General features: G+C 52.8%; 1 protein-coding gene across 2 annotated transcripts in view; it reads left to right on the top strand.

The window, feature by feature from the left end:
• RAB40C (RAB40C, member RAS oncogene family) overlaps positions 1-10836 on the top strand; it is a 36430-nt gene extending 25594 nt beyond the window's left edge. For both annotated transcript variants that reach the window (XM_040079351.1, XM_040079352.1), the window contains exons 4-6: positions 5423-5500; positions 5875-6097; positions 7865-10836. In XM_040079351.1, coding sequence (XP_039935285.1) covers positions 5423-5500; positions 5875-6097; positions 7865-8145 — 582 coding nt within the window. In that variant the 3' untranslated portion in view covers positions 8146-10836. The remainder of the gene's footprint in view (positions 1-5422; positions 5501-5874; positions 6098-7864) is intronic.
• The last annotated feature ends 3004 nt before the right edge of the window (positions 10837-13840 follow it).

The following is a 13840-nucleotide window of genomic DNA, read 5'->3' as shown; positions in this document are numbered from 1 at the left end:
GCTCCAGGTGGAGGCTTTTGGTGGTGCTTGTGCACTGCTGCTGTGTCTCTCCTTTTCTATTATTTCCCTAGGTGTTGAGTTTCCACTTCATCTCTTCTCTGAGGGGTCTGCTGGGCCAGCAGGTCCTGAGCACATCACTTCAGGGTCTTCTTTTGGGGCAAAAGAGGAGCATTTGTGTCTGGGATAGCAGAGCACTGGCCTCCAGGCACTGATGGGGCAGGGGGAGTGTGTAGCCAGTCATGGTGACTGCAGGGCCAGGGAGGAGGGAGAGATGGAAACCAAGTAGTGTTGTGCCCTGCAGAGCCAACTGCAGCCTGCAGCCTTGTGTGTTACAGAAGGATTTTTATGTTAATTGTCACAGTATGGGTACAGTGAAAAGTATTTAGTGTGCTTTAAGGTGCTGCAGAAATCTTTTTTGCTCTCTGTTCCTTTTCTGCTTGGCTTCAAGGTCTCAGTCATTGCAGCAGATCTGGCTCGCTGATCTGGGCTGTTGCGAGCAGCTGTGACTCTTCTGGCTGCTGTGAGCAAATGCAAACTATTCCAAGAGTGATCACAGAGGGGAGAAAGTTGTAGTGGTACTTCCTGATCTAGCCAGGAAGAAGCAATGATAGGATTGTTCCTGATGTCCTCATATGCCAGTGATTTAAACTGTTTCTGAAAATATGGCTTGCCAAACTCTTCCCAGACAAGTGTGACAAAATGCTCCCATCTTGCAGCAAAGCTGCCGCCCTAAAGAAATGATGAATATTGTTGAGTTCTATTTAGGCAGGTGGTTTGAGGAGCTGCTGTTTATCCTGTTCAGGGCTTCTTAGTATGCAGGAGGGTGGTGGAATTTTGGCAGCTCAGCAGACTCAGGTATAGATTCAGCCCTCCCTTATTGCTTTTTTGGTTGCTGCAAATACCTCACCTGCCTTTGGTCATTTGGATGGGATTGTCCAGCTGCTGGAGGAGCCTGCCCTGCCTGCCAAAATACTTATCAAAAGCTCAGTGATAAATACCCCCCTGAGGTGCTGTGCTGTTGGGAAGAGGTTTGGCAGCAGGATGTCACTGCCCGTGAGCCAGGGTCCGAGGTGCCAGCTGGAAAGCCACGATCAAATGGAGCTGTGAGAGAACAGGCAGGAGACAATGTTCTGGTTCCTGTCAGCACTGGACCTTCTGTTTAAGGTTTCTTTCATCCTGTGGAACAGAAAATTCACTCTGAGGGGCTCTTCAGCCTTCTTTAGCAACAGCCTTTTTCCATCAATGGAGAATATCAGCAAGTGACACTTTCCTGGCCACCCTGTCACCCGCCTGCATTGGGCTGAGGTCCTTGGCAGTTGTGCAAGTGTTCCTAGCAGCTTCTTGTGTGCTTGAAGCCCCTAGAGCATGTGAGAAGCCTTTATAGACAAGCCTGCTTTGCACTGACAGTGTGCAAGCTGATTTTCTCTTACCTTTAAAAGCTTTTTGCTTATAAATCTGGTCCAAACCTGCTGCAAGCAGGCAGATACATTTCCCCACCACCACCTTAGTTATGTGGACAGCTCTTTGTGTAAGCTCCTGCTGGAAGCAAATGTGGGTTTTGGCAGTGTAAGTGTCCACATGTGCTGCTGGATGCAATAACTGGTGGTCTGTCTGTTCCTTGTTCACTATGCAAGGCACTCATGGAAATTTCTGTCGCTGGTTGCTGGGGGTTGTGCCAATCCCAGTAGTGTAGAACAAAACCAGAGTGGGAATGAACTCTGAAAATCCAACTGTGAAAAGACCCCAGATGGATCTGGGGATGGGTCCAGTCATCTTCTGCCTACACAGAAGCTGTAGGCAGACTGAGGAGGAAAAGAAGCAGGGTTGTGAGGGGTCCAGGTCTCCTTGGTCTGAGAAGCTGAGTGTGGAACTTTTCATTCCATACTGTGGGAACCTGGGGTACATAATGGTACAAAAGGGCTTTGTGAAACTAAAAATTGAAAGCTGTGAAGATAATAGGGTGTTGACAGCCATCTAAGCATTTTAGAGAACAAATTAGGCTGCAAATGGGAAGCTGTTCATTTGTTGAGTTGAGGAAATTAAAATTCTGTGCACGTTATTCCAAAGGAGACTTTTAAGAAAGCCTGACAGATCTTACTTGGAACTGTCTGCCGAGATGGAGCCAGCTCCCTCCCTGTGCATGGCTGAGTGCTCTTCTCTCTGGGGCACAAGTGGCAGTGGCAGAGTGGATTTGGGATGCGTGCTCTGGAGACGTGGTGTCTGCAGCACGCCAGTGCTGCTGGGAAGCAGTGTGAGGTTATCTGGCAGCACCAGGAGCTGGCCAGGGGTTGAGCAGCCTTCTTCCTCCTGCTCCTGAGCTGCGACACAGCTGGGCTCCATACCCAGCTGGGCAGGAGGGGGATGGAGCAAGGCACAGGCAACTTGGCCTCGTTATCTTCTGACCTTTGAGAAGCTTTCCTGGACAATCTTCACTCTAAGCGTGTGTGCTCGAGCCGTGGTGTGGTTTGGAGGCTCAGCTGGCAGACAAGGTGTCGTGTTTTGCATTTAGAAATCGTGGTCTTGACCTTCCACCCTGCTGAGAATGTAGGGATGTGTTTTTGCTGAAGTTTTATCCTTATTCCTATTCAAAGTAGGTCCAGGCAGAAGCTGCCAGCAAGCTTAAGAACTCTCTCCTCGTCGAGCATATTCCTGGCAGAAATAATTGTCACAAACTAGGCCTTGGGTCTGTTTCTCTTGGCTGAAGGAACTTGTCAATCCAGAAATGAAGCAAGTAGACTTTATTTATCTTGCTGGCCATTTGTGTTGGAAGGGGCTCATCAAACCCTTTGCTTCATTATTTCCTGACTGTCATTAATTCTCACACACAGCCTTGGAAGCTGGAAATCAAAACAAATAGAGGAAAAATTAAAAGAAAGCTCGGAGTATTTTTTTTTTCCCCCCCAATATGCAATTAAAATGTAATGTATCCTGCTAGTAGGTATTTCTAGATTGGGTCCTTGATAAGCAGTATCTTTGGGTTTTGTGGGATTTTTTAATTATGGAAAATCATTACTGCCTTCTTATTTTCCCTCTCTAAATCTAAGAGAAACTGATCCTTTTCTCCTCCAAAACAAAAACTACCTCCATTTCTTTTGATTATGAAGTTTTTGGACTGTCCTAGAAATGAGACTACAAAAAATTATGGACTCTAGGTAGACGCTCCAGACTTTCCTTGAGGGAAACTGAAGATGCTTCCTTCGCCCCACAGATGCTTCTGCTGTTATGTAAACTCACCTCCCGCTCCTACGGAACAGCCTCAAACCCAGACTTTTGAAGTGCTTGCTCTTCGTGTTGGGCTGTCAAACATGAAGCCAACCCACCTGACTTGCCTTCTGTGCACTCTGCCCTTCTATTTTTGGGCATTTGAGCCTTTCTGTGGGGGTACAAATGCAGATGTGGAGATGTTGGAGGGTCAGTAAGGACAGAAAAAACCAAACTTCACCTGGAGAGTGACTGCCCACAGTGAAAGCAGTAGGCGGTGAGGCTGGGGGTACAGCTCAAGAACCAGAATTGTTCTACAAGGGAGAATTTGAATTGTTATGAAATTATAAAATTGGACAGGCTTTGAGAGCTGCTTATTCTGAAAGAGCTGAGAGAAAGGCAGACAAGGTCAAGGCACACCCAGTGCATTCCGGGAACGGCTTCTGTTCCATGAGGGGAGAGCAGTGCTAGTGCCAGCTCCAGATGGGACTTTATTATGAGGATTCAGATGCCTTTGTGGCCCAGATGCCAGTTTGTCATTCTTGTGTGCTCATCATTTCACATTAATGTTTTGGGGTTTTTTGTAAATTCGAGGTATATCATACACAAAGCTTCTGCACAGGCTCCTCTCAGTTCACCACAGGGGCTGGAGCTGCAAGGATTGTGAAGCTGGGGTTTGGGAGGGCTGGGTAGCTTGTGTGTCCTATGTGTAGCACATCTTCCATTTCAGCAGGTAAAGGAGCAATTCCACAGGTACCTGAGGGTGCTCCATGATCCCTGACACTTGTACCAGGACAGATGCTGGGAGTGTTTCAGCTCCCTCCTTCCCTGGGCTCAATCCAGGCCTCTCAAAGGGAGCACTGGGCTGAAAGCTGAGACCTTTCTTTGCCAGTTTAAGCTCTCTGCTTGTGCTGGAGCTTAGCTATAGGGGGTGGCTGTTCCTGGAGGATGGTCCTGACTCACGGATGGCTGATTCTGCAGAACTTGGTGCTCAGTCATCTGGTTTGGTTTGCCCGTAGTCTCACTGCTGCTGGGTTCCCTTTTGTCCAGCGCTGCCTTCCAGCTGGATTCCTCCTCTGTCAGCACAGGATCACCTCCTCCTCCTCCCTAGTTCCCATTCCAGACATCTTGTACTGTGATTCTGCCAAGTCAGCTTGGAGTGCCTGTTGTCACTTGGAATGTCCTTGATGGCAAAGAAGAGTGACAAGAAGTCAGAAAAATAACGGGAGGGTTGCAGAAAGGCTCTGCTGAGGACAATTCCATAAATGCTGCCGTGCCCAGCCGGTACTGACTTGTGTGCCTGCAGGGCCAGGCACAGCCTCCTTCCCTTGTGTCTGTCCTCAAAAATACTCAGATTCAAGAAAAGCTCACTTGCTGGAAGATGCTGTGGACCAGCAGTCTGGCCATGCTCCTGGGTCCTGCCAGCATGGTTTGGGGTGAGGTGAAGGCTCCTCAGAGCTGCTCCATGTCTTTCTTGCCTTGAGCCGTGCCTGTGCTGCTGCCAGCACGATGTGCTGCACCTCAGGCGGTGACTGGGAAGCGAGTCATGGATGCAGGTGGTGTTCAGGGACAATGGATGTGAACCTCAGGATGCTGTGGGTGCCTCTGGCCTGAAGAAGGCATTCTCTGCCAGTGTGGCAGAGACAGTGGGAAACACCTTCAGCAAAGTCTGGATGGATCCTAGTCCTGAGAGCTCAGCCTGTGGAGATACTGTAGTGCTTATTGGCATTATTCATCTTCTTCCCTGTCAGCAAAGGGCTCACAGTGACACAGGTTCTGGAGAAGAGGGGTGTGCTTGAAAATTCCTTGCTGTCCTGCTGCCACCTCAACACTGACTGCAGATGTTTTGTGTAAGGGGATAGAAAAAAAGGTGTGTTTCTGCCTCAGCGAGTTTGTAGCAGATTTGTGACAGGAGAAGGGTTGGTTTTGCTCCTCCAGATACAGCCACTAAGGCAGTTCCTCCTCCTGTGTAGAAACTGCAGCTTTGGAAATTATTTGGGGGATACCAGAGCCAAAACAGGAGTAAAACCTTCCCTAATGACCTGGGAGTGCATTAGCACAGCCCTGTTGTCTCAATTTTTGCCCTATCAGCACACAAATGGTGCAGCTGGAGCAATGTCCTGTCCCTTTTATTCTTGGTTTCTGCTTGTGGGAGTCTTTTGGGGGTGTCCTGCCCCTTTTGCGTTGCCTGCTGTGAAACTTCCTTATTGTGTTCCACCAGGGAATTCTCTTGGTGTACGACATCACTAATCGCTGGTCCTTTGATGGGATAGACCGATGGATAAAGGAAATAGATGAGGTAAGTGAATGGAAGAACATATGCAGGGTTCTATAGCAGAGACATGGGGGAGGTATCACCTGAGGTGTTGCCTGATGTGGGGACAGGAATGGCACGTGATGGCAGTGCAGTCATAAGTGGAGCAAAGCAATAAGTGTCTGCCCTCCACCTCTGTGTAAATCTGGAGTAGTAGGAAAGGGCTCAGGAATGATCAAGAAAGACAGGAAAGTTCCCTCAGAAATGAATGACCTGGGAGGTGACAAATTAGTTGTCCCCACCACACAGAGGTGCTGCTGGGCAGTCCCTCGGCCGCAGAGCAGCTTCTCCTGCTGCTATTGCAGCTAAGCAGAACGCCGGGTGTAGCCGTGATTTCTCCACTTGTCCCCTTGTCCCAGCACGCCCCAGGTGTCCCTCGGATCCTGGTGGGAAACAGGCTGCACCTGGCCTTCAAGCGACAGGTGCCGACGGAGCAGGCGCGCGCCTACGCCGAGAAGAACTGCATGACCTTCTTCGAGGTGAGCCCCTTGTGCAACTTCAACGTCATCGAGTCCTTCACGGAGCTGTCCCGCATCGTCCTCATGCGGCACGGCATGGAGAAGATCTGGAGACCCAACCGAGGTCAGTGGGGGCTCCGGCTGGGAGGTTTGGGCTCACCTGGAGCCGTGCGGCTGTGGCTGCCCGGGTGGGAGCTGTGGAACTGTGGGAGCTGCATCCACCTGACGTGGAGAAATGCCTCGGGCCGGCCAAGCTGAAGCTGAGCCAGAAGCAGCCTGTGCTGGCGTAGGGATGGGCGGCTCCAGAGGGCAGTTCAGCGTGTCTGGGACCTGAAGCGCTCTGGGGCGTCCTCCACCTTTCCGCTTACTCTGGATGAGGCTGAGGGCAATTAAGCTCCCAGCTTGAAAATACTTCAAACAGCTGTGTGGGATAAATCCAAGTGAAAGCACCTCACTCCCTGCCCTTGCCTGAGCCTGTCTTCCTCGTTTTGGAGGGAAGCAGAGTGTGCCCAAGGAGCTGCACGGGACTAAATCCCTGCTGTCAGCCTGCAGCAGTGGGCTGGGTTATTCCATATATCCAGGCATGTGTGCCGCAGGGAGGGAAAACACAAGCAGATTCCGTGTTACATCTCAGCCTGTTGAGTTTGAAGCAGAATAATCTCAGTTCTCACATTATTCCTGGCTGGAGGTAGCAGTGTGTCCCACTGCAGTCTGAGCAGCAGCAGTGTTCCTGGGGTGACCTGCTCTCATAAGGACTTGCAGCTCCTGCTCACCAGGGTGAGAAAATTCTGTTTGCCAGCCCCAGTCGCCAAATTTTCTGCCTGGACTCCTGTCCCCAACCTGGCTGCTGTCTGCAGGTCACGGAAGGATGGTGGGCAGGGCTGGGCTGAATGCACAGACCTTTCATTAATATTTTCCAGAGGATTTGTAACTGCAGGCTGCCTGCTTGAGAATGGAAAGGGCAAAAGGAAACAGCCTCAAATTGTGCCAGAGGAGGCTTAGGTTAGGCATTAGGGGAAAATTCCTCACAAAAAAGGGTGGTCAGGCGCTTAAAAAGTGCCCAGGGCAGCAGTGAAGTTACCATCCCTGGAAGTGTTCAAAAAAGATGCAGTTGTGGCACTTGGGGACATGGTTTAGTGGAGGCATTGGCACTGCTGGGGGAATGGTTGGACTCGATGGTCTTAGAAGGCCTTTCTAACCTGAATGGTTGTGAGTCCATGAACGGGGGGCTCCCTAGCAGGGAATGAGGAGCTGCCCGCTCGGGAACGGCAGCGTGGCTTTGGCAGCAGGGACGCAGGAGGATGGAGAGTGCCCTCGTGTGGCCCCTGGCTGGGAATTCCCCGGCAAGGAGACGGACTTCCCAAGGCGGGCTGACGTGGTGCAGGATGAGCTGGGGCGGTGCTGGGAAGCTGGAAAAGGCAGGGTGGTGTTCTGGGTGTTCTGGCTTGCTGGGGTCTCTGTGGCCTGAGGGTTCTGCAGAGAGCAGGTCCCAGGTGACACTGTCCTGTTTCAGGACTTGCCTGACCCTGTTGCCTCTTTGCCAGGCACATCCTGGTTGCCAGAGGGTAGGTTGAGAAGCCAAGTGTCTGTCAGGAATGTGAGCCAGGCCCTGCCAGCCCCGAGTGCTGAGCAGAGCATGGCTGGCAGTGCCTAACCCCGTGTTCACACCAAAGCTGGTGTCTGGCAAAGCACAACCTCCAACAGCAGAGGTCACCTTGATTTCCCAAGCTTTTGTCCTAAATATCCTGCTCCCTACTCCCTGCTCCTGTGCAATCAATATTGATATATCTCCCTGAGGAGCTGGAGCTGTGCAGCATAAGGAATAGCTGTGGGGAAATGGCAGCCCGGGAGATCTCCTGGCCCTTAACTGTGTGGTCCTTTCTCCCCGCAGTGTTCAGCTTACAGGACCTGTGCTGCCGAGCCATCGTGTCCTGCACCCCAGTGCACCTCATCGACAAGCTCCCCTTGCCCGTCACCATCAAGAGCCACCTGAAATCCTTCTCCATGGCCAACGGCATGAACGCGGTGATGATGCACGGCCGCTCCTATTCCCTGGCCAGCAGCGGGGGCGGGAGCAGCAGCAAAGGGAACAGCTTGAAGAGATCCAAATCCATCCGGCCGCCCCAGAGCCCCCCACAGAACTGCTCACGCAACAACTGCAAGATCTCTTAGCAGGATGGGCGCCCTGAGCTCGTGTCGGATCCGCGCCCACCCGCCCATGTACAGCTGTTTGCACACCGACCCCTTTTCCACTGGATCCTTTCGGATGGGCCACGGTTGCTTTTCCAACGGCATGCACGAGCGTTAGGAATGTGCTCACGTTTTGGCTTGGCATAGGAAGAAGCGTGGTGCCGGCTGGATCCCACAGCGCTGGCGGGGAGAGGATCTGCCAAGTGACCCTCCAAGAATGCTTTGGGCTTTGCCTCTTGGCCTGGGGTGGAAAATTCAGCAGCTGCCGGGTTGGGGAGGGGGGAAGGGGAAAAAAAGCTCATCCAGTCTCAATAGAGCAATGGATTTAATGGAAGATTGAGAGGCTTAAGGGAGTAGGCAAGGAGAGTCTGTGCTGCGACTTTAACTCTTGGCCTCCTGAACGGATTGCTGGTGCAATAGCGATCATTGGATGTAGACAAAAAGAAACAGGGGCAGGGGACTAATGACGGTCTTCACTAGGATGTTAACCTGCTGTTGCCAAAAAAAAACAGAGAACAAGGCAAGAGTTGGCCAATTGGAAAGGGGAAGGCAGCGCTCCATTTGCTGCCTTCGCTTATTTATGTAAATATTATACATATATATAAATATCACTTGTTTTTTAAGGGTTTTTTTAAGACGCAGTCAGGGAAAATTTTATGCAGCCATGTAAATACAAGCACTGGATTGACTTTCCCAGTGTCAGCAAAGCGGACAAGTGGAGGATTTTCCAATGAAAACGCATAAATGCTTTAAGAGACTTTTCCCTCACCTCTGGGCTCGTGCTGGCGTTTTTAAATACTACATGTGCAGAAGGAAAGGACGATTGATGTGGAACGTGCCCCAAGCTGCTCTATTGCTATCATTCCCTAGAACTCGTGAGTGCCGAAGGCAGGGTGGGATGGCAGTGCATGGAGAAGCAGAGCAGCGAGGCCAGGGTCCTGGGGGGGTTGGAGTGTTTTGGCAGGCAGGAGGAAGAGGCAGCTCTGGCGTCAGACTGATGCCTTGCTCTCTTTATGCTTTCTTGTCGGGGATTTGGGAGCAGGGGGTGGAAGCATTGTGCCTAAAGCAGAGGAAAAATGCTGAATTTTTTCCCTTATTGCTGCAAAGCCTCAGCCGTTGCTTCTAGTGCCCTCCATCCATGACAGCACGCCATGTGACAGCTCCTGGATCCTGGCTGCTTCTGGCTTTGCTTTCCCGTAGATTCTGCCTGAGCTCACGCTGCTGTGGCTCCTCCTGAATGAAAGTGGGAAAGGGCAGAAGCGGCTTTTCCCACTGGAGTATGAAGGAGCAGGGACTGGGAAGGTGGAAGATTGGGGTGGGGAAACAGCAATCTCCAGGTCTCTCCGTGGCAAAATCACTTGGCTCTTGGGACAATCCCAGGAGATCAGGAGAACAAACTGCTTTGTTCCATGGGATGGCTCCTGGATCTTGGAGGGGCAAGAGCTTGGGATAGATCTTCTGTCAAGCAAGTGCACCTGCCTCCCTGGATTCCTTCCACAGCTGACCTGTGCTGGAAATTCACCTGGAAACTGAGAAATAGCACCCAGCCCTTATGCCAAAAGCTAAGGGAGCCTGGCAGTGGGGCTGGGCTGTGGTGGCAGGTTCTCATAGGTGGCCAGGGTGAGTAGATTGTGAGTAGCGTGATAGCAAGTGAAGTGTACAGTGCTGCAATCTCATCCTGGGATCAGCTTGCTCTGCTCCCCCTTTCCAGGCAGCCTGGGGCACTGCGTGGGCAGAATGAAGCCGCTGCAGCTCCTGCGCGGCCGATGGACCCGCTGTGCCCAGGCAGCAGGGACAGCAGGGACACGTCCCCCCGTGGGGACATCGCTTCCCTTGCTCCCAAGCTAACCTGGGAGGTGCCGGAGGCTTCCCCCTCCCCTCTCTGCAGAGCACAGCACGGGCAGGTCTCTTGGCTCAGCTCTCTCGTGCTTTATCACCCAGCTCAAGTGAGCGAGGACAGAATTAAACCCCAGGCAGGTGGAGGGGGAGAGGAATCCTTTGAAGGGGTGCTTTGGCTCGAGAGCAAAGCCGCAGCCGGGCCGTGCCGGTGGCACGAAGGCTGGGGGATTTGGAGAACCTGTCTGGGATGGCTGGCACCTGTTTCCCATCACTTAACACACAGCAGAAGACAATCGCTGGCTCAGCAGCACAGGGATATACGGCCAACAGGTGACCGGCACCGCCAAGGGTGGCTCCTCCGGGAATCACCCCCGGGCACCACGGTGTGTGGGACTAAGAGGGATAAAGGGATCCTTCCTGAAATCACCAAGCTGCTGCATGTCTCAAAACTCGCTGTACCTCTGCTTTGGTTTGGCTGTGCCACACGTGCCACCTCCCCGTGCTGTTTCCCTGTGGCTGGTTTAGGTTTCGTCACCGTGTAAAGTCTCACGGATCCCGTCTGGAGTGAGGATGGAAGATTTCCCTGGAGTGATTGCCCAGCAACAAACTTTTTTTTTTATTTTTTAATTTAAAAGGAAAAGATTCTTGCATCTGATGTCAACACTAGTCTGTAGCTGCTCTCCAACACTTGTACCATTCCTGAGTTGGGTTTTTTTGGACTATCCTTTTATTTTTTTATTCCTTTGTACAGTCAGTGTTGTTTAACTGATTCTACATGGTTTTGTTTTGTATAAATTAAAGTCTTTTTGTTTGTTTTGAACTACCAGCTGAAAAGAGGAGAAGTTGTATCCGTTTTTGTGTGGGCTGGGAAGAGGCTGAAAGGAAAAAGGAGGTGGTTTTGCCCATGCATGGGGATTTGGGACTGTTTGTGGTACAGGTGTGTATGCCCATTTCCAAGTCATCCACAAAATAACTTGAATTTACATTTTCTGGAGAGCCATGATTACTTTTCTGTAGATGCAGAAGATAAATCTGTTCTTTGTTCTCACAGAACCACTGATTCGGGTTAGTGGAGCCCTAAGAAAACACAAACTCATCTCCAACAGGGTTGGTCCCATAGTGGCTGGAAGAAGCCAGGCTCTCCAGCAGTTTGCCAGGAATTGTGCCCAGTCCCTGCTCCACGGGGACAGGACAGGTACAGTCAAAAACCCGAAATCCCTGCTTTGGTCTGGGTCATCCTGGGGGAGCAGCGAGTGCTCTGGCAGCAGCCACCCATCCTGCCCAGACTGGAGTAATCCTGGGACAAATGGGACTGAAAGAGAGAGGATGCTGCAGGGAGCTCGGAGCACCAGCGTCACACCAGGGTGGCCTTTGGAGGCACCAGGAGCCCCAGAGAAGGGGGATTTGATCCTGGGGAGCAGGGAGACTTCTTGTCTGATCCCCTTCTCCCAGCCCACCTCCCCTTGACCTCCCTTTTCCCCTGCCTTCTCACTTCCCCAGGATCAGATTTTCCACTTCGTACCAGACTGGCCATGCTTGTTTTAACAGCTTAAGTAGTAATTGCTGGGGCTGGGAGGGGGCAGGGGGAAATGAGATCGTGTCTGCAGCCTGGAAAACCCTGGAGCTAAGGTGAAAGCCTGGTCAGGGAAGAGGCACACAGCCCTTTTTTTTCCCCTTTTTTCTTCAGGGGGTTCTGGAAGTGTCTGTTCCCTCTCCCAGGGCTGAAACAAAGGCTGTGTGTGGTTTCAGGTGGGGTCGGGACAGCCGGAGCCCATTACGGCGGAGCAGCGGGGGCTGCGGGGCCGCAGCTGTCTGCTTGGGAAGAGCAGGGCAGGAAAACACTGCACAGCCTGAGCGGGGTGGGAAGCCTGGGAGAGCTTCAAGGCTCTCTGCTCCTTGGAGAAAGGAGGAGGGAGCAGGTTGCTCTGGGATGATTCTGGTCTTTGGTCACTGAGTGTTTTTCTCTGCACCCACCTTTCTGATGTGAGGTTTCTTGGGTTGGTCCCATTGTCCCACGCAGGCTGGGAAGTGGTGGAGACCTTCATGCAACTGCAAGATGCTTGAAAATGAGGGTGCAGCTGCTCATGGGTGCATTGGAGTGGCAGGAGCCCACCGGGTGCAGCAGGTTCTGGGAGCAGGGACACGTGGCACAGCATCCTTCCCTCCAGGACACGGTGCTGAGCCCACACCTTGTCTTGGAGGGAGAAGATGAACCATAAAACCCTCGTCTGTGTCTTGAATCTTTTAAAGTGACCCCAAAAATCCCTGTTCTAGGGTGCAGTTGGTGCCTGGACAGGTGGAGGTGAACAGTTTGGAACTGCTGAGATGGTGGAATTGCTGTGGGCTTGGTCAGGGTGGGAGAAGTCGTTCACCTTCAGTTGAAGAGGCTGGGTGGGGGGTCCCAAGGTGTGGGTGAGGATTTCCGGTTGCTGGGAGCTGCTTTTTGAGCCACGCAGCAACTGCCATTCCTCCATCCAGCCCTGCACCACTGAGGTGAGGGTTCCTGGCTTGTCCTTGCAGCTTCTGATCTCAAGAACACATGCTTGAGGCACCTTGGGCTCTGATGTGAGACACATCACCCTCTGGGGCTGCTTCTCTGCCTCTGGAAAGGGGCAAGAACCAGCCCAGACCCTGGCACTGGCACCACACAGAGCTCAGCCATGGGTATGGGCAGAAGTTGGGCTCCAGGTCCTGTTCCCTTTTCCCTCCTACACCAGCCCTCCTGGAAGGACCCTGGGACACCCCGAAGTGGCAAAGATGCCTCTGGGCTGCATCCCTGGGGACCAAATACCATTGCTTCCCAGCTGGTGTTGGTGTGTTTGTGCATCAGGGATCTCCAGGCAGCGGGTGCCTGGGGGTGGCTGGGCGGGTCTGGGGGTTTCAGGCTGCCAGGGCATGCAGGATGCAGGCCCTGGCAGCTCCTGGCTGGGCTATCCTGATGCAATTCCTTGTTTGCAAAACATCAGCCTCCCCATGAGTGTCCCAGGGCAGCGAAACCTTCCCTCAGCATCTGCAGCTGGATGGACCCTTGGGTGGCTGCTTGGCTGTGGAACGGGATTCAGGGCACAGCCATGGGACCTGCTCCAGCCCTCCATGCATGGTCACGGCCAGCTGGTGACAGACCTGACTGTGCTTTGGGTTTTAGGGCCCCGGGGAGCCCCAGAATCGCCATGGGCAGCCCAGAGCCAGCAGCAGTGCAGGGGTGGCCGGTCACAGCCATGTGCCAGTGGTACCGGCTGGAGGTCACCGTGCCAGAGCCTTGTGGCTGCACCCTGCTCACACCAGCGTGGGGGTGTTGAGGGTCCCCCAAATCACCTGGGCTGGTGCAAAAGGGCTTCCCCAAGGAGACACGGACTGGGGGAGCACCAAACCGTTACATGCAAAAGAAGCTCTGGGGTGGGGGTGGATCCCCCGCAGCCCAAAAAGCCCAACAAAATAAGGGAAGGGCTCCCATTGTTTTTGTTTGTTTGTTTGTTTGTTTGTTTTGGGTTTCTTTTGTCCCCTCCACCCCCCACTCCCCAGGAGGGGAGACTGGAGGTGCTGAGCTGCTCCCGGGGGCAAAACGCCCTCGGGTTTGCTGTTCCACAGGGGCTGCAGACCCCCCTCAGGGCTGAGGCTCTCACCAGAGCCGGAAGAGTTAATGCTCCCAAAATGCCATGAAATGTTCCTGCTGCAGGTCAGTCTCCATCGGGGATTAGGGGGATCTGGCCGGGGAGCCGGGGCCGGCTCCTGCCGGCTCGGGGCTGGTGCGGGAGGTGCTGGTTGAGCCCAAGCACAGTGTGCCGGGGTCTGGTGTGGCTCAGGCGACATCCTGGCTGTAAATCATCGGGAGGGAGGG

Source organism: Hirundo rustica, chromosome 15 (assembly GCF_015227805.2).
Source record: "Hirundo rustica isolate bHirRus1 chromosome 15, bHirRus1.pri.v3, whole genome shotgun sequence".
Lineage (NCBI taxonomy): Eukaryota > Metazoa > Chordata > Aves > Passeriformes > Hirundinidae > Hirundo > Hirundo rustica.
The sequence above is the reverse complement of the archived record's forward strand: the minus strand, read 5'-3'. Positions and strand labels throughout refer to the sequence as shown.